Source organism: Heterocephalus glaber, unplaced genomic scaffold, assembly GCF_053883595.1.
Source record: "Heterocephalus glaber isolate CG9 unplaced genomic scaffold, H.glaber_assembly_v1.0 deba00001497, whole genome shotgun sequence".
Taxonomy (NCBI): Eukaryota; Metazoa; Chordata; class Mammalia; order Rodentia; family Bathyergidae; genus Heterocephalus; species Heterocephalus glaber.
Window position 1 is genome coordinate 1,777,574 of NW_028258320.1, and position 27,275 is coordinate 1,804,848.

The 27,275-nt window shown below is 36.5% G+C and overlaps 1 protein-coding gene across 3 annotated transcripts in view; it reads left to right on the forward strand.

Annotated features, from left to right (window-relative positions):
* Positions 1 to 27,275, forward strand: part of Zfand3 (zinc finger AN1-type containing 3) — a 308,517-nt gene that overhangs the window by 84,120 nt on the left and 197,122 nt on the right. For all 3 annotated transcript variants that reach the window (XM_004846651.4, XM_021259888.2, XM_087185356.1), the window contains one exon: positions 26,137 to 26,177. In XM_004846651.4, the coding sequence (XP_004846708.1) occupies positions 26,137 to 26,177 (41 nt within the window). The remainder of the gene's footprint in view (positions 1 to 26,136; positions 26,178 to 27,275) is intronic.

Here is a 27,275-nt window from a genome sequence, read left to right on the forward strand (position 1 = left end):
GTATAGCAAGCAACCTTTGAAGTACTTCTCTCCTTTTTGGGGGGAGTGGATGGGTGCAGAAATGGGGCTTGAACCCAGGGCTCTTTTGTGCTCAGCAAGTGGTCTGTCACTGAGCCATATCTCCAGCCATTTATCTAAAGTTTGAATCGGGGTGAGTTGCCCAGGCTGGCTTGAACCGAGCCCCTTGGCTCAGCCTCCCACGTCCTGGAATTATAGGCCTGTGCAACCATGCCAGACACATTTTTAGTACTTTTGAGGTTGCACATTACCATTTAAATTTTTACTCCCTTGGATAGACTTGGAGACATTTCATTTTAAAGAAAATCATAAGGGAAAGTAATCTTGGAAGTGGTATTTGAGCAGATTTCCTTTTGTGTAAAAATTCAGTGTAAAATTTATAATATCAAATAATGGGTAATATTGAGTGGTTGCAATTTTGGTTGCTTTTAAATGGATTTAGCTCCCTAATAATAAAATACACTATTTCTATAGTATTTTTTCTTTTCCATGTTGGAAAAGCATTAGTATTTTGTATTTTTGTAGATAACTTGCTTGTATTGCTAGCATGTTTTATTAATATATATTTGTGATACATACAGGTAATAAATACATTTATAGTGGGGATTTGGGAATTGTACATAGACATATGGCAACTTGATCCTTTTTGCTACCCTTTTCCTTACCCCTCTTTCCTGTCTCTCCCCACCCCCCATTTCTGGACCCCCTTCTGTCTTCACAAAGTATCTTTCTGTTTCTTCTTTTTGTCTTTCACTTTGCTCTTTAAATTATTTATACTTTGGATTTTTTATGCAAGAGAAAGCATGAGATTTTTAACCTCCTGTGTCTTATTTATTTCACTTAGCATTATGGTTTCAGGGTGCATCCATTTTCCTATGAAGAACTCAAATTTATCCTACTTCATGGTTGAATAGTACTCGTGTTTGTGTGTGTGTGTGTGTGTGTGTGTATTCTGATTTTCTTTATCCATTCATCTGTTCAAGGGGATATAGTTTGCTTCCAAGATTTAGTTATGAGTTGTGCTGCTGTAAACATGGATATGGATGTATCATTGTAATGAGTGATCTTTAATTCTTTCAGGAAGTTATACCCAGAAGTATAGCTGGGTCAAATGAAATTTCTAATGGAATCTCTGTGTAGATTTCCATAGTAGTTATACTAGTTTACATTCCTACCAATAATGTAAAGGTGTTTGCTGATGCCTTTACAAATGCTGCATTTGTGGCTTTTTGAATTCTTGCAAGGCAGGCGACAGCTTTTTTTGTTTTGTTTTTTGGTACTAGAGATCAAACTCAGGACCTTGTGCTTGGAAGGCAGGTGGCAGAACCACTGAGCGAAATCCCTGGCCCACTTTTTGAATTCTTAATGATAGCCATTCTTTATGAACTAAGACAGAATCTCAGTGTTGTTTTGATTTGAATTCTAATGGCCAAAAAGATACTGAACATTTTTTCAGGTACCTAATGGTCATTTTTACTTCTTTTGAGAAATATCTATTCATTTTAATTGCCCATTTTTTGATTCTGTTATCTTTAGGGTCTGATTTTTTGAGTTCTTTACATTGTATGTTCCAGATACTAATCTTCTGTTTGAGGTGTAGCTGATAAAATTTTTTCCCATTCTGTAGGGTTAGCATTTGTAAGAATGAGATTACTAACTTCATTCAACAACTATTTGCCAAGGATCTATTATGTTCAAGGCAGTGTTCCATGTTCTGGGAGGATAGCAGTGAATAGAGTTTTTCATGGAGCTTTTAATGCTACTTGCAGGTAAGGATGGGACAAGAGTAAAATAATTGGTTTAATAGTGAAAAAGTGTATATGTAAGCTAATTGGTAATCAGTGGTAAAGAGAAAAAATAGAGCATGTAGGGGGATTTAAGAGGATAAGTTGCAGTTCAAGATAGGATGTGTCTCATGGAAGGATCCACAGATTCTGGTGGTTACTTCTAATAGGGTGCACCAGGGTGTCTCACAGACAAGGGTAGGGAGAAGCCATCCTTTTCATTAATCACCTTTTGTACCTATTGAATTTTTAACATGTAATACATTTATAATACATGTAATACATTTATTTCATTGAAAGATTAGACTATAAGGGTTGGGGATTTAGCTCAGTGGTTCCGCTGCCTGCCTTGCAAGCGCAAGGTCCCAAGTTTGATCCCCAGTACCAAAAAGGAAAAAAAAAAAAAAGAAAGATTAGACTATTGTGATTTTAGGGGTGAGGGATCAGGGAACTGTTCCAGTTTTTGCAATCCATTCTGGTCCTTTCACATGAACCAGGGTCTTCCCATAAAAAACCAACAATAAGTGGGTCTGTAATTGCATTTTTTATTGATAGCATATTAAGGGAAAGGACTTCTTGAGAAATAAGGGAGATTTGAGTGGCAAAAAGGTGGGAGATAAAAAGCTATTATAAAATCTACCTGGTAAAACCTTTTGCTGTTATTTAAATCATTTACAAGGTTGCTTGTCTTTCTAACAGTAACTTGCAGTGAGTTTCAGTTAAGACTTTTAGAGAGCTTCAGCCTTTTGAATAAAAATAGTGAGGTCCAATGAAGGTTTGATGCTCACTGCTGTGTTCTGGGTTACCTGCGTCTCTTGTTTCCTGCATGTGAAACAGGTTTACTTGAGGTTTCTGTCACAAAAGCCAAAAGGATTTGTAGGTCCTCACCTTAGGTACTGAAAGAACCTTCTAGTTGGGGCCTTTAATATAATTGTGAAAGATAAAAGTAATTTAATTCCTTACCTGGATCTCTGATTATATACATTAGACCAATTAGCTTACCACACTCGGGTAGCCGTTGGGGTTAATCTTGAGTATTGTTTGTTGAGTATCCTCTGATATTAGCTTTTATATTTGTAGGTTTGGACAGTAAATAATACCTGCAAAAGATAAAGATCTTTATTAGACCCTCTAGTCCTTGTCTGGTGCATCTGTGTCTTTATTTCAAGTAGCTATAGTCTTGAATGAGATCCCAATTATTTAACATTTTATAAACTTTTTTTATATTCTTTTGCTTAGAAGTTTCATAAATGGTTTAAATATTTTGGCAATAGTACATTTGGAAAATTGGCAAGCTATATCTGCAACAATTTAGGTTGAATTTTTCATGTCTTTAAAAATGTTTGTCTTTTAAAAAATTCCTTTGCTCAATCTCCAGAGTTTTAATGGGTCTTTATCTGCATAATGTGAATTTTTAAGCTTAGAAAACTGTTAGATTATAGATTATTTATTCACTGAATAGAATTGTATCAGAATTGGCTGTATAGTTGAAAACCCTGTGATTTTAAGTGTAAATATTTAAGCTTTCAAGTTCAATAATAAATTAAAATATTGGAATATTTGATTCTTTCCTGTGTTTGTAGCATGAAGCATTCTGATAAGCTTTCAGATTAGTGAAGTTTCCAAAGATTGATTAAAACTATGAGTTTACCACCAATGGACTTATCTAGATTTCACAATTTTTTTTTTTTTTTTTTTTTTGTATCCAAGATCGAACTCAGGGCCTTGTGCTTGCGAGGCAGAGCTAAATCCCTGGCCCCACAATTGTTTTTTGTGAAGTTTGTCATTCAGGGTCTGATCCTCAGTTTTCTAAATTTTCTGAATTACTTTTAGATCCTCACTCAGGTATGTATTATTATTATCTTCTCTCTCTTTTTTCTTTTTTTTTTTTGTGGTACCAGGGATCGAACTCAGGACCTTGTGCTTGTGAGGCAGGCAGGGTGCCACTGAGCTACATCTCTGGTCCTTATTATCTTTTCTTGATACCTAGCTTTTTTTTTTTTTGGTATGGGAGATCGAACTCAGGACCTTGTGCTTGTGAGGCAGGCGGCTGAACCACTGAGCTAAATCCCCAGCCTGATACCTAGCTTTTACTTACCTTCAACTAGTAAGGTAAGATGGAATTGAGATAAGGTAATACTCACATTAGGTCAGTACTATGGTTCTTGCGTAGGAAGGATAAAAAGTTTTACAATTGAGAATTATAAATCATTTACTGATTTTAATCAGTGATGGAGAATTCTAACAGCATGAATTAATCATAAGTAGGTAGAATTGATGAAAAAACATTTTAAAACTTGGAATTCATCAAAATAAGCTGCTTTTAAAAAATTATCTTCTATAACTAAATTGGAATCTGTGGTGTGTGCCTTACAAATTTTGAGCTGCTGTTGCCAAACAATAGTCCCTTTGTGAGGTGTGAAGTTTTTGTTTTGTGGATATTCCCAATAGGGCTATGTGAGGAAATTCTGAAATAAAGGACCAGATTAACTTTATAAAAACAAACTACTTGGCATAGTTGGAAGGAAATAAACAACTACAGGCCACAGTTTGTGCTTTTCTGGAATGCCAAATTTCAGCTCCGAGCAAATTCTTCAGCAGAGCAATAAACCTTTGAAAATTGCTTTATAATGGAAATGCTGACAGACCATTAACTATAGTGGTGCAAATGCACTTCTCTGACATACATAAGGTTGTCCCAAAGTGAACTTTGTTGGATAGTGTACATCCTGGGGAAGCATATATGGATGTACAGAGTTTGTCATGTTATACCACCTAATTATTAATGGGGAAGCTCAAACACATCACCTTTGACATGCAGGAGACGCACCATTTTAGAAGGAAGGAGTCGTTTAGGCTCTGCTGGTGCTGATAGCTCATTTTGTATTTTCCACACTGGAAAAGGCCCAGGGTAAATTTAACATGATGCATTTAATCATCATTCCAATTACAGTGCCACTAAAGCAGATCAGTGTTTTCTTACTACCAATTCATTGGAACTTCTAGGTCATAAAGTATCATTATTAGGCATATTGGAAAGTCTCAGCCCAATGGAAATGTGGATTCTGGGATTTTCCAATTGCTTTGGAATAGTAACAGAGGTTGCTTGGATGTACATTTTTCCTATGCAAAATGAAAACTGGAATTTAAAGGGATTGATATGACAGAGTGAGAATCCTATAATGCCCCAGGGAAGGATAAAGCAGAACGTTTACATCTACAAGTTAAATAAGGAAAATGATGAAAAGGGGTGGATACTTCCACAGCAACCTGTTTAATGATTGATATCCTTGCTGATGATAAGTATTGTGAGAATATGTATTACTCTTGGCTTGTGTTTATAGAACCTAGCACAGTGCCTTCGTTTATTGAAAAACTGTTTGAGGCTGTGTTGTCAGACACCATGCTAGATGTTGTGTAAGGTTCATAATGTGTGTGTGTATCCTATATAACATGAGCAGCTGGCATTAATCCATAAAAGGTTTCTGAAAGGCAATGTAGATCACATTTTGATATCCTATCATGAATTAATGCAAAAAAGACTCAAGTATATTTTGGCTAGAGTCATGTCCTCTGAAATACATGTATAATAGAAAGATCTGACATTACAACTAGATATAAATCCTGGGCTGCTGTACTTAGAAATCAGTGCTAATTGGACTGAATTTAACTGTTCTATTTGATTGAGAATTGTTTTCTTTACTTTCCAGTGGCAGTTTTCAAATGTGACAGCCCACCTCGGGTATGAAGAAAATGTAAGCAGGATATGGTGGCATATGACTGACTCTACAATACATATAAACACATGCTTTTAACTATTTTAAAGTAAACTACTCAGTGTTTACTACAGTCACAGTATTCTGCAACCATGACCACTGTCTAGTTCTATAACATTTCATCACCTTATAAAGAAAACTCAATCTTATTCAGCAGTCACTCCTATTTGCTCCTTTTATCCCCTTGGAGCCACTAATCTGCCTTTTGTCTTACACATTTACTGTATTTGTTCTGTGAATTTCATACCTGTGACTATTTTCACTTTTTATAATGTTTTCAAGGTTGATGTGTGTTATAGTATGTATCATTACTGCATTACTTTATTTTTTATGTCTAAATAATACTCTGTTGTATAGATATACTAGATTTATTTATCCATTTATCAGTTGACGGACTTTTGGATTCTTTCCACCCGTTTTGGCTGTGTGAGTAGTGCTGCCACAAACATTCATGTACAAGTTTTTGTTAAAACATTTGTTTTTAATTCTTTTTGGTTATAAGACTAGGAGTGGAATTATGGGCCCATGTTCAGTGTTTTAACTTGTTGAGGAACTGCCAGGCTATTTTCCACAGTGACTGAACCATTTCATGTCGCACCAACAGTGTGAGTGTTCTGATTTTTTTTTTTTTTTTTAATTTTTGGTACCGGGGATCGAACTCGGGCCCTTGCACTTGTGCAGTGGGTGGCAAAACCACTGAGCCCCAATATTCTGATTTTTTTTTATATCCTGGTCAACACTTGTTTTCTGTGTTTTTTTGGTTGTTGTTGTTGTCTTTTGTTTGTTTGCTTGGTTTTTGATTATAGACATCCTACTAGATGTGATGTGTATCTTATGTTGTATTTGATTTGCACTTGGCTGATGGCCAATGACATTAGACATTCTTTACTTGCTTTTTGATCAGTTTTGATCAAGGGGTGATCGAAATACACAAAGAATGTTTAAATTAAAAATTTATTACAGTAAAACTTAAGGATACTCTTCTTTGCTTTGAACACATTTATTTCCTTATTCTTGTCACTTCCTGAAGCAGTTCGGGAAGTTGTCTTTCGCAAGGTGTGATTAAAAATGTTGCAGGCTCATGAAAACATTACGATGTGTCTTCACTTTATTTACTGGAACTGGCACCGGGATTTCTGGCTCTTTGTCCAAAGTCAAAATGTCCATGAAAGGTAAACATTTTGAATCATCCAGAACATCAGGTGCAGCTATGATGGTGCAACTAAGGACACTCAAGAGCTGGTTCAGCAAGTGGCAAAGAGATGTGGTGGCACACGCCGGTAATCCCATCACCCTGGGAGGCTTAGCAAGCCTGCCCCCCCCCCCCCCCCCGCCCGCGAAACCAAAAAAACAAGAAAAAGGCACGGATGATGGGATAAGTGTGTTTGAAGCCAGGGGGAGGTGAGTATTTTGAGGGGAATTAATGGCAATATGTCTTTTACTGTAAAAAATTTGTAAACATTCAACGTAGTTTTTGATCATACCATGTAAATCTTCTCTGGAAAGAACTGTCTGGTTTTTTTTTGTCCATTATTTAATTGGGTTGTTGTTTTGTTGAAGGCAGAGAAGTTTGGTTATGAAAATTTATATATTATGTGAGAGCCTTTTGGGAATATAGAATAAAGAATTATAGTTCATTCTTTTAAAGTCAAATTTTATTGAATGTTTAATTTTTATCTATTTTTGTAGAAAGATAATTTCACTTTAATTTTATAGGTGTGCCTGATGTCTGATTCCCTGTCTCCAGTCTGTACTAGCAGATAATTATTTCTTTGCAAATTATAATTGTTTTATACTGATGATTGTTTGTAGATCATGGATGCCTCCTGTCCCAACTTTTTTGTTACCAGCTTTATTGAAGTCTCATTTACATAGTATAAAACTCATCCACTGTAATGGTATAGTTGATTAAATTTTAGCAGATTTATAGTGTTGTATGGTCATTATGATAATTCAATTTTAGAAATTTTCATCACTCTGAAAAGTTTTCTCAGGCTTATTGGCAGGCATTTCCTGCTCCTTTACCTGGGTGACCACTGATGTACTTTGTTTATATTGATTTATCTTTTCTGAATTTAGCATGTAAGTGGAGCTATAATGTGACATTTTTTTGTCACTAGCTTTTTTCACTGAGCATGGTGTGTTTGAGGTCCATCCATGTTGTATGTAGCATGTACCTGTAGCATGTTCCTTTTTATTTCTGAGTAGTATACTGTTCTTTGGATAGTACATTTACTTTTGTTTTCACCAGTTGATGGACATTTGGATTGTTTCTAGTTTTTGGTTATTATGCATAACAGACATTCATGTACAAACTTTTTATGTGCATCGTTCTCCAGCTTTTTATTTGAAAAGTTTTAACCCCACAGAAAGTTGAGATAAGTTAGTATAATGAACTCCTGGATACTCTTTAAATAGACTCACTGGTTAACATTTGTCACACATGGTTTGTCTTTTAACATAATTTAACCCTTTCACAACCATTTGTTGTTGATATTGTCTTACTTTTTTTCTCTGGAAGTGTGTGCATTGAATTTCCCAAGAATGAAAATGTTCTCATACATAACCACAGTATCATTCATTGTATTTAGAAAATTAGCAATAATTTCATAATGTTAACTATTCTAGTCTATATTGAATTTTACTCTGTTGTCTCAAAAAAGTCATATTAATTCCTCTCCCCATTTCTAATCCAAGATCCAGAAATGATTTTGGGTTGCATTTGGGTGTTAGTCTCTTCTACCTCTATTAGTTCTCTGCCTCTTTTTGTTTGTTATGCCAGTGAGATTTTGAAGAATACAGGTCATTTATCCTGTTCCAGGTTTGCCACATTGCTTTCTCATGATTTAAGTTAAATGTTTTTGACAAGGGTATTTAGGATTAAGGTGAGGTTTGCAATTTTAAATGCACCAGTGATTAAGTGTAAAGTGAATTAAAACATGGAATCATAAAAATGTCAGTGTTGTATTTTAGTTTAAAACATGCAGATTGTATCAGGGTAAACCTAATGTCAGGTTTTCCCCTTACTTGTGTAGAAAGGTTTAGTAACTTGCTTAAGGTATTAAGTGCTACAATCTAAAGGTATAACTTTTGTTTTATATTTGCTAAGTAATTTGTGGAATGAATCTTTGAGACCATATGGTATCTTATTCTTCAGTAGCCTTTACCTAATTGTTTCAGTATGCATTGCTTAGAATAATTACCGCTTTGAAGGCTACACAAAATACTTTTAAAAAGAGCTTTCTAAATTGTATAGTTGTAAAGACATTTTGCATTGTTGTCTTTAGGTTTCTGTACTTTGGTAAATATACCCCAGTCGTTTTCACGACTACATTTCACTGTAGTCGTTTTTGTGCCTTCAGAGAGGCATTTACTTCTGAATTTATTGTGGTAGTATATAAGGGCATGGAGATAGATTTTGTTTTAGAAGCTGCTTTTTTTTTTTGTACTATTTTTAGTTCTATATTTCTTAATTTTAAGCAATCATATTCCATTTTCTAACATACTCCACAGCTCAATCCACCCCATGACAACAGTCAACAAGTGTTCATACCAAAAGTCAAATTACTCTGTTACACATTTCTTCTTCCCATTTTACAGTAGCAGGTCGATGGATTCTGGGCAATCATTTGATGAGATGAGTTAGCTAGAGGGCTTGTTTCATAGGTCTGTTTTCACATTAAGTCGCTGTTTTTATGTATGTCCTATATTTCCTAGAGATGATGGGAGACTACTGAAAGAGAACTAAAGCCGAGAACTCCTGAGCTGCCAGTGCAATTCCAAATCTGTGTTCGATGTCAGATATCATACAAGAGTACTTGAAAAGACTTACGTATAAGGAACGAATAAAAACTATCTGAATACAATTACAGATCTTGGTTTGTCCCTTTCCCCATTTAAGAAGGATCAAACATTTTCCTTAAGATAGATATAAAATATTCATCCCTATTTCTCATACATCTCATACATCAACATACATTAGCTAAATGAACAGAAAGTAATTCACTAAATGAACAGAAACAGTAATCCTGATTTACAGGATAGTAAGAGAGAATGCTCCAGTTACATAGAGAAGATGTAACAAAGACTTTGTGAGAACTGATATCACTACTTATGACCTACCTGTATGCAGTGTACTTAACTTTTTTTCAGATGTTCCAGCTATATGTTATTAATACTAAGATTAAAATACAAAGTACATGGTCCAAGTAAGGATCAGAATACTTTTGTTTAATTTCACCTTCCAATGAGAAATTCAGTAGTAAGAGAGGCATTTTTTAAAAAAGTAAATCAGTACAGATTGAGGATACAGAATGATATATGTAAGCATATCAGGCTTCCTGCCTTCTTTATCTCATTAAACATCTCCCACAAGTTCTGCACATTAGAAAAATAGGTCCTAAAAAATAATCCATTTCCTATTTCCTCTGCTTCCCACTTCATAGTCATAGAAAATTTGATTTATCCTATAAAATATGAAAACCTCAAGATAAGCTTTCATGGAAATATAATTGATAAAAACCTTTATCCATCCCCCTTCACCTGCACACTACTAGCCCACCCCACCATGGTATATGGTCAAAGCTTTGCCTAAGAGCAATAGGACATTCTTCCAAATCACCGTTATATTTGGCACATAATTACCTAAGTTAAAAAAATGCAGTTATTGTCGCTGGGCAAAGGGATCCCTATTGCAGAAGTTATCACAAAGAACAGAACCAGAATCATTTAAGAGGGCTACATACTTTTTCTTTTTACTTTCATCTTTGTAGGTGATGCTATAAAACCCATAATAAGAACTAAATATATTTGCTGAATACTCTTTATCTTCATGGTATAATTGTGCCCTGCTAGAAGGGCTTCTGGGGCAACAATGGCGATTTGTTCGTGATATGGATATTCCAAGATTTCAACTTGTTTGTCTTGGCTTGAAATTGACATGAAAATCACTCTTGAAATTCTATGACCTGTGCTATGAAGAATAATGTTCCATGTGACCTGAAGAGCCTGAACTGAAATTGTCACAGAACCCCTGAATGTCATTGAAGTTAAGTTTGGGTGTAGGTCAAGTTCATAACGTTGTGGCATAATGGCAGTGGGAAGCCTCATTTGTGCCCATGGAAATAACTTCCCATTTGTTGCAAGTGGCTGAATTATTTTCATTGATTGGTTTTGTTTTTTATGGCAACCTTCTCTGGTAAAAGTACATCTAGGCAGTAGGTAAATCACCATGATGACGGAAACAGCAACCACAATGACAAAAGCACAGACCACCAAGGTCCTTGCAGAGGGTACTGAACAAGCCCCACTCTGCCTGTAGCCAGCTGCACTGTTCCGAAGGCCTGAGCTTCTGTTCATAAAGGACATGCTCGACAGCTTTGCAGATGACTCATAATCCTCTTCGTCCTCATCCATCTCATGTTCACTAAGACCTCGCACCAGCAGTCGGGAAGCCCAGGGCTCATATTCCACTTTATCAGGCTCTAATGGATGTAAACTAGGCTTTTTGGCTAAATCCACCACATCTGGTTCTTCAAACATACTGTTTTCAATCATATTCCTGGGGAGCTGAAGTCTATCATTGGCGGAGGGCTCCACCTTCCTCCGCAGCGGCTCCGCTTCCTACTCCTAGCTGAAGTGGCCCTGCCGACTGAGCTTGCCCAGCGCGGCCGCCCGGGGCTGCTGGGGCTCTGCTGCTCTGTGGTTATGGCGTCTAGAAGCTGCTTTTGATTATAAAATGGTACCTGATTGCATGTTAGCACGCAGCAAAATGGTTAAGAAATTAGTAGAATCCGCTAAGAAGAAAAATTTACCCAATTGTGAATAATCTCACATTATCACCCAATTCCTCCCCAATCAGATTTTTTGCCTGTTAAGAATTTCATTTTCTTTTTTTGCAGTTTTTTAAGGCTTTGATAAAGTTGCCTGGTTTTTTTCCCTCTGCATTTCTGAAATTGCTCATACTACAGTGCTGACTAATCACGAGTAGATTTTCAGGATGTTACAGCTTTTTCCCCCCATTTTTAAATTTTATGAAAAAATAAAACATTTTCATAACAAAATAAGGGAATAAAATAGTTATTACACTGCATTGTTATCTTCAAATTACTCAGTACAAGACAAAAATGATTCTTAAAAGTACGTAACACACTTCTTTTTCAGTGAAATAAGATAAAACAATATAAGTGAAACAAAGTAGCCTATATATTAGAATATTTTAAAACAACAATATGTAATTTGGGAAAAAATTTTTTTTAAGATTAGGAAAATTCATTGGGGAATAGGAATGTGGAATAAAAATAGCTCCTAGGAGACAGGAGGGGTCCTGGATGGATTGCCTATTGGGAAAGTATTTGAACTTCTCTATACATTTTTGGGGGGGAGGTAGTGGGGATCGAACTCGGGTCCTTGCTCTTGCGCAGCAGGCGACGAAACCACTGAGCTAAATCCCCAGCCCAGCTTCTCTATACTTCCTATTTATCTTTCTTCTGTTTTGCTCTTATGTATACTGTTTCTCATATAAGAGAAACCATGTGGTAATTTGAGCTTGGGTGTCTGACTTATTTCACTTAAAATCATGTTCTCAATTTGCATCATTAGGATGTTCCATTTAAAGCTGTAAATACTTTTCTTTCTTTTCCCTGGAAAAGAAAATATGGTATGCCAATAATATCAGTAATTAATGTGAAGCTATTTGCATCATGATTGTGGTTATGACTGGCTTGTACCAGTACATGGGAAATAGGTCCCAGAAGTCGCTTTTCCAATTGGTGAGACTTGATAGGTAAGGGAAAATATTGGCAAAATATGGAATCCTCAAAATAATGTGAGAGCTTTAGTTTAATTTAAAACATAACATACATGATAAGCATATCCCCCGCTTACTGGGAATTGAACTGAGGACTTTGTGCTTGCCAGGCAGGCGCAGTGCCCCTGAGCTAAATCCTTGGCCCCTAAGATAAACATTTTGTGAAACAAGGACTTAGACTTTTTCTTTACATATCAGTCAGCTGATTTGAGAGCCATATGCTTATTTCTAACTGATAAATAATACATCATCTGTGATAGGTTGGTGTTGTAGGAACATGGTCCCTAGGATCAGGTTTTCTAGACTGGAACCCTTGCTCCGTGTCCCGTCCCCCCCCCCCCCCCCCGTGTCATTCCCCCTTCCTTCCCACCTTGCTCTCCATTTCTCTCCTTTCCCCCTTCTCCTCCCAACATATCTTTTTTTAATACATTAAAAGTAATCAATGTGGAATTCATAGAAATAATGCTTTGTTTTTGTACTTACTGATTTAGGTCAGTCAGAACTGAACAATGTGATTACATTAACAAGTAGAACAGGTATAATTATAAGGTATAGCCGGGCCAGGGATTTAGCTCAGTGGTTTCGCCGCTGGCAAGCGCAAGGGCCCAAGTTTGATCCCCGGTACCAGAAACAAACAAATAAGGTATAGCCATGTCTGAGAACAAAAACCAACTGGCTTTAGAGACATTCAGCTCAACCAGTGGGAATGGAAAAGAGCCTGCCTATTGGAAAGTATTTTTGCTGCTGAGAGATCATTACCCAAGCTGTGGCTTTGTCAGTCTGTTCATGGTGTCCTCAAGTGCACAGAGGTTAATGTAGCCATTTGAGTGCAGTCTTGTCAGGAAAATCTCTGCCGTGTTCTTCTAAAAGATAATGAAGTTGGAGGCTCACCACTTTAGGACACCCACTATAGTTTGTTTGTGAGAAGTGGCAAGTTTTATGAAAGTAGACTGGTTTAGGAATATCAGAACCCTCTTAGAGTACAATTAGCCATGACTCAGCACCAGGCCTCAGCATGGGGGAAGAGGACCATGCAGGCAGGTTGAATGCTGTGAGGTGAATCCTGAGCCTGGTGCTTTTTAATATTTTCACTGAGTCTTAGATCATGGCACACACATTATGTTTGTGAATGGCATTGATAGAAAACTGAATTGAAATTTAGAATACCTGATAGTTCAGAGAGTTGTTGATTATACATAGTATGGCTTTCAGCAGGATCAGGGTAAGATACTTAAGAAAAGTAAATACTGTACCTGCAGAAACTCAGTATATGAGTAGGTTAGGATTTATACAAATAATAGTAAAAACAACCCCAAAGTGCTAAGAAAAAATCAGTTAAATAAAATTCAGTGATGCTTTTGTATTTGAAATCATTGTTAACAAGACATTGGAATGGTGCCTTCAGAAATCACAGAGCCATCTATTTACCATATTTAGTATTAGACTGTCACAGTCTAAGCATACAATAATTTCAGAAAAATGTTCTGGAACAACTGTGAAAAACTAGAAAATAGGTTAATAAAAGTAAATAGTGACTACTTAGCCTAGGAATAACAGAGAGTTTAGTATTTCTCTTTAACAGATTATATATGATTATATCATTGTGTGATTGTACATTCAGAGAATGTCAGAAATCACTATTGTGAGTAATCTGTTTTATTTTGATAGGTGAGAAGACCCAAGCCTAGGGTGACATATTGCAATACAGACTTTTCCTCTCAGGCCATTGCTCTTACCACTCATCCAGTGGCAGCCTATTCTTTTAGACTGATGACAAAATTATACAATTTACAGCAGTAAATTAAGACAAACTTAATGTTGGCAAGCAGTAAACTTAGATACAAAGAACAGTAGAATCTCTGATTTTGAAACAAAATGGCAGAAGAGATTTACTCTTAAATTTTTTTTTTTTTTTTTTGGTACTGGGGATGGAACTCCGGTCCTTGCACTTGCGCAGCAGGCGGCGAAACCACTGAGCTAAAACCCCGGCCCTACTCTTAAATTTAATTCTAATATTTGCTGGAAGTCATAACACCTCAAGATGATGACTTGGAGAATTTTCTTTTGCAAACTTTAGTCAGTCTTACATTTTAGTATATGAGTAAAGTAGTCAGGAAATTGAAATTTTGAATTTTGTTTATTGGACAGAATAAGGAAAGCAGTTTTTCTTCTGCCATTACATTTCAGCCTTCCCCCATCTGGCTTCAAGGTAGGAATGATATCCTCCCAACCCTTTCACAGATTCCCTGAGAATGTTCTAGTAGGCTGATACAATGTATAAAATGTTTAGAATTTGAGCAAATGAAAGGCACCATTAAAGTATACATGACATTTAAAAAATGTCAGTGACATTACCTGTACCTTTAAGTTTTCCTTTTGTTTGTATATTGCTAATACTGCTTTCTCCCTCTTATATTTAGTAGATGTTTTGTTGGTCCTTGTATCTTACTTGAATGACGTGAAGTAAATTGTTGCATCGTGTAAATGTCTTTTGACGTGAATGTTTTCTAGAAGCTTAAAAATACCTTGTGCTTTTCTTTCTCAGCCATAAAGCTGCCCTTGCTATTCTGTTTAACTTTATGGTTTGAACCCTTGTAACTCTCATCTCCCTTATGTCTCATTTTCTGACAAAGATCTAATCATAATACTTTAGGTTTACTTTTCATCTTTCTTTAAAATTATCCTGCCTTTGATCTGATTTTCCATAAATATGGATAAGTGAGTGCCTCTGCCTCAAAGTCTGAGGTATCTTGATGAAAGTAGATAAATGCATACTTTACCAGGAATATTTGCCACTCGGATAGGGAAAATGCATATATAATTGTTGAACAGTTTCTATTTGGTTGCAAAGATGGAAAATGCAAAGCAAAGGTCAATATTTTGCCATAGAAGCAGTGGTTCTTTTGTATAACTGATTGCAAAAATTGCATGTGTATTAAGTATTTGTCTTCTATTCAGGAAAAGGCCTCTGATTTCTATAAATGAAGTGGCACTTCCTCATGCCCCTTGCAGAAGCAACGTAGGTAGCCTGAAGAAAAATCAAGCCAGGGAATACTTCTGTTAAAGTTTTTGTTCTCAGTTTAATTCTGAGATTTTTGCTCTTATACTGAGTGCTTGGGAAATCTTGTATTTGCTTTTATAGCAACATGAAAAACATCTTTCTAGTAGCATTCTTTGGTTCTTTTTTTTTTTTGTACCGGGGATCGAACTCGGATCCTTGCGCTTTCAGGGCAGGAGACAGAACCACTGAGCTAAATCCCTGGCTCTAGTAGCATTCTAATACAATGCAACATGTTTTTTAGGTTATTTTTGTACCAAAAGTACTCATGAACCTGAGGAGGAGTCTGAAGTAGGAGGATAGAAAGTTTGAGGCTAGTGTGGGGAATTTGGCAGGACTCTGTGTTAAAAAAGTTGGTAGGGAATTTAGCTCAGTGGTGCCGCCTGCCTTGCAAGTGCGAAGTCCTGAATCCCCAATCGCCCCCCCCCCCAATAAAAATTGGAATGTAGCACCATGGTAGAGAACTTGCCTAGCATGTGAGAGGCCCTGGTTTCAATCCCCACCACTGCAAAAGGAGAAGTAAAGGAAGGAAGGTAGGTAGATGCTTGAGCTGTAATTTATATACAGTAAAATCTTAAATGTGTAACTTAATTTTGACAAAGGTGTTATATACACATGTAATAACCCAGATCAAAGTATAGAACATTTTCATCACTGCAGAAAATGCACTTCATTGATAACACTGTAGACTTCTGAAAAAATACTTTTATAACTTGCATATGAGTTCTTTTGGGTAGCTAAAGAGCACTGAATGTGTTATTTTCTCTACTACAGAAGTGAATTTTGCTGAGCATTAATGTTATCCTTCTGTAGGGTTTGATTTTTCTAAATTATACACTTGCATATAGAGAGATCCAGGTATCTATATTTTCTGCATTAAAAAAAGTGTTTTGATCATGTCGGATACAGAAACTTAGAGGTGTAGATGAAATAGCTCACACATGTATTTCACATGCAAATTCACACTTAGTTAAAAAAAATCTCATTTTTCATCCAGTTTATTTCATTAGTAGCTGCATACGCATATGTAAGATCACAGATTATATAAAATTATGTATTTGTATATATTCTTAATATAAATGTAAAAATATTCTAATTTTATGAGCAAATATCTGTAAATTTTCTATATAGATACAAGTTTTGAATATTTACTAAACCACTTTTAAAGTTACTGACTATGATTTTCCAGAGGATACCATATTCATTTCTTTTTTCAACTCCCAAGTTGTTTGAGATAAAGCATAGATGTTAAATCTGTAAAATTTGTAAATGTTACTGTCATTGGAAAAATCTACAAATGTTGGCATCACTGAAAATTTTATCTTAAGTCATAAGTATCCATTCATACAACATTAGAACTGCCATCATTCTGGTGTCATTTATGATCTTTCTGATATTCCAAAGGATTTTATTATATTATTTTTAGATGATTTTCAGCAGTCTTCTTTTATGGCAGCCACTTGTAATTGTAAGATCACTCTTCAGAAATAAGAATTAAATCTTTGTTTAAAACTGTATCTCCTCTGGAAGATTTGTTTGATATAGCAACCTTGACAAAACGTCCAACTCTGGAGTTGCTTGATGTCCTTCCAGAACTCAGTATCTTGACCTGGTGATGAGAACTTCGCTGTTGCAGCCCTTTCACAGATGTGACGCAATGGATGGCTTTGGACCACGGTTCTGCTGACTTGTTATTTCCTTTTTGAAATCCTGAACACTGTTTTCCAGAGCATTACTGCACACTTCCTGTTCTCTTGAAGATTTTTCCTTTTTTATCTTTTTTTTGCCTTGTCCTTGTATATATTTAGCATAATTGTTGTGCTTGCCTTGAAATTAAGAATTTAATTGTAAAACTTTTTTTTTTTTTTTTTGAGAGTCTCACTATGTATCCAAGGCTGGCCTGGAACTCATGGTGATTGTCCTGCCTCAGCCAGGTCCTGAGTGCTGGAGTTACAGACATGTGCCACCACACCTGGCTTTTCATAAAACAATTTCTGATGGTTTCAGGGAAGAAAATCTTCTCTTTGAACATAAAACGGTTAAGACAATTGGAACGACTGTGTATACATGGTATATTACAGTTGATAGTGTCACTCAGTTGCTTTTATGTGAAAAATAATTTGACATTTTTATTCATTTTTTTCTCCTTTTCTGCAGAGACTTTCACATGTTTTAATTTTTATTCTCCTTCTTTTGACTACTTTTATGGCTATGCCTCATCTTGTTTGTAATTATTAGATGGTTCTGGACTAAGCTGTTAGTGTGTGCAGGCCCTCAGATGTTGTGACTTGTTCTGCATCTCTTTTAGTGCAAAGACTCAAAACACACAAAACCGGCAGCTGGGTATAAAATTTTGAAACAGTGCTAATTCCACATCTGGAATCTAAATTGTTGCATTCAAATTAGGTTTTAAAACAAGCAGGAAACAGGATCCGTAGTGCTACATTTTAGAAACTTATCCCTATCTTTTTCTTTGTAATATTCCCTTAAAAAGAAAACTTTGCAGACATCATCTAAAATGATTTAGAGCTACATGTAACAGTTCTGACAAGCTTGTTGAAAGCCTCCTTTTTCATTGCCAGCTAGGATGCCATCTATTTGAACTGGTCTTTTTTTTTGTTTACCTGGGGTGAGGAGAGAATTAGGATTTAGTAGAGCTGTTTGCTGCTTCTCAGCTATTCTAGGAATTTAAACTTTCTAGCTCTTAAATGTAGTAGGTGGCCAGTAGATTGTTACTAGTGTTTAATCACCTGATCTTCCCTAGAGGGCGACTGGAATGATCTTAGGAATGGAAGCATTGTAGTTTGTTTTCCATTCTCCTTCCATCTGTTCTCTTATCCTCTTCCTGCTTTCCTTCCATCTAGTAAATTCTCCTCCTCAGAATAAGTTTTATTTTATTTTATTTTTTTTGGTACCGGGGATCGGACTTGGGTCCTTGCGCTTGCGCAGCAGGTGACAAAACCACTGAGCTAAATCCCCAGCCTCTCAGAATAAGTTTTAAAGGAAATCATTCAGACACAGATTTATGACCAAAGATCTATGTCCAGAAATGCTCACTATAGCAATATTTATAACAGAAAAATACCTGGGAAAAAATCCAATAATGAGTGCAACTGAGTAAGATAGGAGTGTGTAATAGATTATTAGTATTTATATTATCTAGTATATAATAGATTATTATAGAGCAGCAGTGTTTCTGAAGCATAATGACATGAGAAATATTAAGTGTGAGTGTAAAATGAAGTCTTTATTATGTATTTACTTAAGTTTGGATGTATACAAAAGAAAGTGGGTAATGTGTGTATGTGGTGTGAAGCACAATGAAATGAACACCTGTGAACATATGGTGCAGCTTTACCAGTATGGTTAAATATAAGTTCTGCGTTATGCACATCTGTCTATAGAAACGAGATGCAAGTATTTCAAAATGTTAACAATTCTTATTTTGGGAAGTAGAATTTTAAGTGGTCCCTAGGTTTCATTTACATTTTTTTTGCCCCCTAACTTCTGCTAAGGAGTATTTGCAAAACCAGCAAGTAGCAGTAAACATTATTAAAAGGATAAAAAATTTAAACTGGATTTTAACTCCATCTCATTAGAAAGACGCTTCTTAAAATGCTTGCCACCTGAGTAACAAGTCATGGCCGGATACATGGGATGGTGTTACCTAGCATTTGTAAACAAGCAGTACACTGCAACAGAGCACCAGAGATTAGAGGATCACAGTCACAGGAGTTGTGGGTACTCTGTTGTCTAGGTGGTGTGGGAGTGACCTCTACAACATGCATTTTTAAAACCTGCTTCTTTTTTCATAGTTTGTGCCCTTAAGAAGGGATTCATTTCATTTATCAAATGTTTGTTGGTACCTGTAAAATACCAAACGAGTGATCAAGAGGGTTGTTGCTTTCCTTGGTACTTACTTTGTATTGAGGAAAGATAGTCAACAAGATAACAGGCAAATGGTGAGATATCAAAGAGGGATGTGTTGTGAGACTACGGAAGAGGGACTGATGTAAGTTGGGTGGTCAGGGTCAGAGGAGGGCTATTATGGGGGTTTTTGAACTAGGACCCCAGGGACAAGAAAGAGATCACCATGACAATAATTTGGAGATAGTGGAAGCAACATGGGCAAGAGCTCCATGGCACATTCTGGGAACAGGGAAAAGGCCAGTGTAGGTGAAATGTGGTGAGTCAGAGGGGCAAAATGTTTAAGAGAGGAAAGGGGAGGTAGGCAGAATTGGATCACAGGGGGACGTCCAGGCTTTAGTAAAGTTTGAACTTTACACCAAATTCAGTAGGAAATTTTTTTTTTCCTTTTAAATAAATCTATTAAGTTTATTGGTGCATTTTAGGTATAAAATACAGTTACATTCATCATTGGGATCTTGCACCTTTACATGATGTATTTTGGTTCTTATTTTTTTCCCCTTCCCCTGCCTTCCCTTCACCCCCTCCACCCTTCCCTATTTACAAAGACTTTGTTTCCATTTTTTTCTTTTCTCATATTTTTTTTCCCTTCTTTCCTTTCCCCTACCCCTCCCACTTCCCCTACTCCTTTAGACCTTTTCTTCCTATTACACAATAACAATTATACATTTTAAAAATTACAATATCAAAATTTAGAGGACATTTACCACAGATTTTACAGAATTTAAAAGGGTATAGAAAGCATATTACAAAAATCTTTTTTGAAATAAATTTGACAACTTTTAAGAAGTACCTTGGAAGACAAATTAATGAAACTGACTCTGGACGAAATATAAAATTTGAATAGCACCTATTAAAGAAAGCATATCCCTAGCTTGAAACTTACCTGTATGACAACAACAGGCTCATATACATTTTAACTGACAAATTGTATCAAGCATTTAAAGCAGAAGAAAGAAGGAACACTTCTCCCCTCATTTTAGGAAATCAACATTGTGCTAATACTAAAACTGGATAAAGATAATAGAAGAAAAAAATATGAACATAGATAAAAATTTGTTTAACAAAACAAACTGTTAGAAGTCAGATCTGGTAGTATGTAGAAAGTTGTTTTATTATAGGGATGGGAGTGTTGGTTCAGCATTGGAAGATCCACCCCCATCAGTTATCATTTTAACAGAGGAAAGGAAAAAGCCATATGATCCTGTCAGTAGTTGCAGAAAAAGTATTGGACTAAATTCTACAGCTGTTCATGGTAAAAGCTATCAGACTAGAAGTAGAACAGAACCTTCTCAACAGATAAGCCATGTGCTCCATACTTCTAGCAAAAACACCTTATATGAATGGAAAGGATACAGTGCTTTCTCCCTAAGGTGGGGAACAAGGGCAGATATGCCTAGTCTTCATCTGTCCATTAAACTTTGAAACAGAGGCCCAAACTAAAATAGTCTGGTAATAAAAAGACACAATTAGCATATGATTGGCAAGGTAGAAGTAAAATCTCTATATGTAGATGAAATTAACATCTATGGAGAAAATACTAAGAAATCTCTAGGAGCCCCTAGAACTTGTATTTGAATTTAGCAGGATTAGAAAACACAAGATAAAAATAAAAATTGAGGTCTGTGTATACTTGCTATAAAAGAAGAATTGGATATTGAAATTTAAAAGTTATGTAGGAGTACAAAGGACCTAGAAAAGTAAAACAGAACAAAACAAAAACAAAAAACATTGTTGGAAGACATTTATTACCTAATTTTAAGACTTCCTCTAAAGCTACAGTAATCAAGGCATTGTTGGCTTAAGGAAAGACATATAGATCAATGGAATAAAACAGAGAATCTAGAACTAGAACCACACATATATGGTCCACTGAGTTTTGAAAGATTATTTAACATTAACATTGTATAGAACATAAACTCAATTCAAGAGCAGAGGAAAAGATAGTGTTTTCAGCAAATGGTACTAGAACACCTGGTATCCATGTGTAAAAAATTAACCTCAACTCTTTATTTCCACACATAAAAATAACTTGAAAGAATCTATGAACCTAAATATGAAAGACTAAAACTATAAAACTTTTAAGAAGAAATTATAAGGGAAAATGTTCATGAATTTAGGGTAGGCAAGAATTTCCTAGGATACAAAAAACATGATGTATAAAAGAAAGAAATTGGGGGGGCGGGGAAGAAATTGGGCCAGGGATTTAGCCCAGTGGTTCCACTGCCTGCCTTGCAAGCCCAAGGTCCTGAGTTTGTTCCCTGGTACCAAAAATAAATAAATAAAATAAAGAAATTGATAAATGAGATTCCATCAAAATTTAGAACTTTAAGTGACATCATTAAGAAAATAAAAAGTAGTCCTTAAACGGACCATATTTATAATACATACAACCTAAGGCGAAAATAGATAAAGAACTCTTACAGCTCATTAATAGATAACCCAATTAAAAAGTAGACATAGGAAGATGATAAATAGCCAGTACAGGTACATATTGACTTATCATTGTCATGACTTTTTCTTTTTGTTGGATTCTCCCCCTTTGTATTTAATGCCTTGTTGCACCCAACAGATTAATTCTTCTGGGCTTCCTGGGGTTGTGATCCTCATTGTCTGTTCCTAGGATATTGCCTAAAACTTTTTGGAGTGCTGGTGTAGTATTCTTGAAGTTCCTAAGGTGCTCTTTGTCATGAAAGTATCTCATTTCTGCATCAATTTTGAAAGATAGTTTTGCAGGGTACATCAGTCTGGGTTGGAGGCTGTTTTCCTTTAGGGCTTGAAATACATCACTCCAAGCTCTTCTAGCCTTGAGGGTTTGCGTTGAGAAGTCTGCTGTGATTCTGATGGGCTTCCCTTTGTATGTGATTTGTTTCTTTTCTCTAACTGCTCGTAGAACTTTGTTCTTCTGTTGGGTTTCAGGAATCTTAACAATTGTATGCCTATCTGTAGATTTTTTTTTTGATCAAGGCTAGTTGGAGTCCTATATGCGTCACTTTATCTGTATGTCAAGTTCTTTTCTCCTGCTTGGGAAGTTTTCTGCCTTTACTTCTGTGAACAGTTATTTTATGTTATCTGGACTCTCCTGTTCATTGACTCCCATCAGTCTTATGTTATTCCAGAAGGAAATTGTTGGATGGCATTAAAGAAGAAAATTGCATGTTCTGAGTTGTTTTTAAAAGGTTACTTTGGCTACTATATGGAAAATCACTGTAAGGTATCAGGAATGGAAATGGGGAGATGAGTAAAAAGTCATTTATAATGCCCCAGCTGAGAGGTAGTGGTGGCCAGAATAGAAACATTGAGGAAGGAGAGAGGTACAGTTCATAGATTTGAGGTACATTTGCAAGTAGAGCCAGTTGATCTTGCTGAGTGTTGTATACAGGAAACTGTGGGAAAGGAAAATCAAAAGATGTCTTCTAGGGTTTTGATTTGAACACCTGGGAAGGTGTTTCCATTTATAAATATGGGCAAGATATTTCAGATGATGTGGGAAAGGGTGATAGAGCATTCTGATGTTGGAATTCTGTGATACTGTGTTTAGACTGAGGGTTGAAATGTCAAATAGGCAGTTAGGAACAAGGTGAAGAGGTTTGGGATGGAAGGTAAACATTTGTAGGTCACTAGTGCATTGCTACAGTGTTTAAGGTGGTAGGACTGCATGAGATTGCTTAGAAGTAGAGGTAATGAGGATTGAGTCCAGGGACCTCCTTATAAAGGTCTTAGCAGTGGAGAAGAACGTGGTAAAGGTTATTGAGAAGGAGCAGTTAGTTGGGAGGAAAATCAGGGAGAGGGGAAGGTAGGAGGAAAGAGGGTGTTTCAGAGAGAAGGGTAGGTCTGGCTGAGTGGTGATGAGAAGATAAGATGAGATCAGAGACATAACCCCTGTGTATTACTACGGATTGCTGCTAGGTTGGTGGCTTAAAATAATAGATGTTGATTTTGTCAAAGTTTTGGAACCTAGAAGTTCAGAATCACCTTTTTTCGGGCGTGCTGCACACACAGACAACACTGTCATCTGTCCCAGGACTCTGCAGGTTGATCAGACTGCTTGTATGTAGGTATCAGTTTCACATGCTCAGCATGAGAAAGGAGCGAAGTTCACAAAAATCTGCCAGTTCCTTTGCTTTCAATGTTGTTGGCCCTTGTGGTCCAAGTAGCCATTGTTTAGCAGGGGCCATTATTTCTATAGCCAAAAATCTGGCTTATTTCAGATTTAAAACATGTGTTTTGATTAATATATCAGTTACAGTGCATTATTTCTTTGATAACCATATTGATAAGTATGTTGCCGAAAAATTTCTACTCACAATATGGAATGGATATCATTTAGTAATATATAGGTATAATGGGTGTTTTAAATACAAACACTATATGAGTAGAGACCCAGGAGATTCCAAAAAATGTGCTTTAACCTCTAGATTTTTTCTTACCAGCTTTGTGAAATAACAGATGTTAATATGGACATGGAATTGAGCTGCTCTGTTCCCTTTAGGCTTTTCATGATTCCTACTGGATGGGGGTGAGAAGCGGAGGTGAGGTACTGTGTTCACCTCTGGGTTTGAGAATCCTACATGGACAAGGGTGTACCCACCAGGAAGGAACCTGCTGGTCTGCTGGGGATTCTAGCTATCAGAGGAATTCGGTCAACCTGAATTCATCGTGGAGTTGGAACTGAAATAACTGGGAGTCTAGGAGTATGTGTGAGTGTAGAGGAAAGGTGTGTGTGTGTGTGTGTGTGTGTGTGTGTGTGTGTGGTGTAGTACCAGGTGAGAGGCTTTACTTTCTTTGGGAGCTGACTTTATTATAGCCCAGATGTTTTTTGTTGGTTTTTTTTGGTACCGGGGGATCTTACTCAGGACCTTGCACTTGCAAGGCAGGCAGTGGAACCACTGAGCTAAATCCCTAGCCCTATAGCCCAGATCTTTAGTCCTGAGACCATTCTCACAGACTACCAGTGTGCCAACTCGGAATTGTTGTGTGCCCCTCAGCTTCTGTATTGGGGCAGAGTCCTTTGTTTAGCATAGTGAAAAGAACAGACTTTAGCTTACATCAGATTCGTTCATTTTCTATTTCTGTAATCTTTGACAAGTTTGGCAGGTTGGTGCCCAGTTGGGATCTCTGTTTCCTCATTGTTACAAGGTTGAAGGCAGCTGGTATTATGCCTTCCACCCAGCAGACATGTAGTGTTATTTGCAAATATTAACACATCTCTTTGTTTACTCATTTTTATTCATTTGTTATTTGATTTTCTTCATTGCCCTTAATGTGTTCATTGTAATTCTGAAGGAATTCATTGGAATTCTGAAGGAATATTCACTTGTTGACACAGCAGCTCCTTTGAGAAAGAGAAGTAGATCCCCCTCCCGCTACCTTGGCACTCCATGACAGTTACTGGTAGGCCTTGGACTCTAGCATGTTGGAAAATAATCATAGCCATCAAGAAATACTTCCCAAGGGAGGCTTTCTGTAATTGTAAGTTTTAATAAAAGAAGAAGAAAGCTGTTGTTTTTCTATTTGTAATGGCAGCTTTGGTCAAAAACACAGACACTGGGAGAAATTGCTGAGTAGTGAAGCTACAGATATGCCTGCTTTCCAACAGGAGTATTCTAGGGGTTTTGGAAGGAGTTATGCTGCATGATAGAAGATGAGGGAAAGAAAAAGGAGGATGAACCTGACAGGCAGGTCTTCATTGACTGCCTGCTTTCTAGTCCCTGGGCTGCCATGTTGTGAACACAATGGCAGGATGGCCTCTGGCTTTGCTTAGAGCCCAGGTCAGATACTCCTCTGCAGCCCTTCAGCTGTATAACCTTGGGCACACTGCTCACCTGTCAAATGGGGATGAGATTTCCTTCATTCTGAGACCTTCAACTTAGTAACACCTTGGAAGAGATGGGGGAACTTTTCCTTAATTAAATTATTCATCACTTGTGGCCATTTGTAAGGTATTTTCCAGTTACAGAAGTGGTAATGTGATTTTAGTTTAGAAGGAAGGTAATACAGTAATACCAATTTTAGGGATCTTGGGAAGATTAATAAGATAATGTATGTTAAATGCCCATCCAACTTAGTATTCGGTGAATGGTAGCTATCATTAACAGATGAAAGGACATGGAAAATAATTTGGGAACGTCTAAAAGAATTTTAAATGACAAGGTCATAATGTGAGCAGGATCTGAAACAGGACTTCAGTGAGAGGAGAGATGAAGTAAAAGTTTTAAGTGGTGATAATGCAGATCAAATAAGTATGTATAGAAAATTTTATCCCTTTACAGACAAAATTTTTGTTGTTTTGGATAACTTTATGGCATACATTGCAGTGTAAATGAGAATGTGATAGTCATGTGGGATAAATTAACTCCTGTGGCAACTTCTGGTCATGTTACAGTGTTTCTGAACTTACTGCTACCTGAGGTGTTAATCACAATAAATAGAGTAAACCATTGGTTAACTCATAGGTAATTTTTTAAAAAAGTATATCTTAAAGCAACTTAGACTTAGGATGTAGCTCAGTGATACAATACTTGCCTAGCGTATGTGAGGCTCTGGGCTCAATCTCTAGCATTGAGAAAACAACAAAAGTGTTGTATGTTATTTTTGTTGTTTTTTGGGGGTGGGGTAGACAGCTAGCCAGAGACTTGTTAACTAGTTTATTAGTTCCTTTGTCGGCTAGGAAATTCTTTGCCTAGATTTAAAAATTTTATGTTTTGATTCGAGTGATACGGAATTTTTAGCTCTTTTTTCTTTCTTTTCTTTTTTTTGTCCCAGGTCCAGCAAGACTATGAATCTCTGTTCCAAATGCTTTGCTGGTAAGTGCAGAAAAGGGTTTAAAAATATTTTAATTTTTCTTCTTGTGGTTTTTTTTTTAAGACTCGAAAGTATTTGACTCTCCTGATCTATGCATGGGATTTTGTTTTCTTAGCTTGTCAGTGAAACTAGTTTCTCCTTACCAAGGTGCTACATACATTTGCCTAGGGCTATTAAAATACAGTAGTCACCCCTTAGAGAAATGGAATTTCATGTGTACTTGCACCACACAAACTTTCCTTGGTTTATTGTTGTTGGTATATGATGAAATTACAAAAATGAGTTTTAGAATTTCTCTCAGATTTTGACTTGCATGATTGATGGTGAATGTTGTGCTACTGATGCAAATACAACAGGGAGAGTATTGTCATTGATGTCAGGCAGAGAATCACATTGAGTCAACTCTTTTTAATCATATCCTTCTTTGCAGTCACTTTGAGTCTCAGGTCACTTAGTCTCTTAGATTCATCATTTGTGCAGTGCAAGACTGGAGCTTGATGTTCACCAAAGGTCTTTTCTAGCCCAGAAAGCTGCTGCTGCTGCTGTTACTCTTCCTCTTCCTGCTCCTCCTCCCCCCTTCTCCTCCTCAAAAACTTTTATCTTCTATTTTATAAAGCTAAATCTTTACTAATTAGGATAGTTTATATTCATTTTGTCAAAGGTAAAGCTGAACACTATTTAACATGGTAAGGACAGATTTTAATCAGTAGTTCACTGTTGCAGTAGAGAGTCTAGTAGTTTAGTTTGCTCAGAGGTGTGCTGGGCCTTCTAAAGGGAGCTAAAGGAGTTGGGAGTGGATGAACAGAGGCCCCGTACAGTCGGAGAAGTGGAAACATTAGAGCTGGTGGAATATTCTGATCATACCAAAAGTAATCTGATCACACCAATTGTGTCTGTTAGCTGGCAGTTACTAAAGTTTAGGATTCTATTTTCCTGCAGATCCTGTCTTTCTTGATTACATTTAAGGAATGGCTCTCAAGTCCCCTTCTCTCACTCTGGGACAGAGGAAGAATTCACAGTTGTAATCTCTTTTTAGTAAATGGTCTAAGATAATTAGGAGCTGTCTGAAGTAAGTGTTGGCTAGAATCAATAGTAAATTA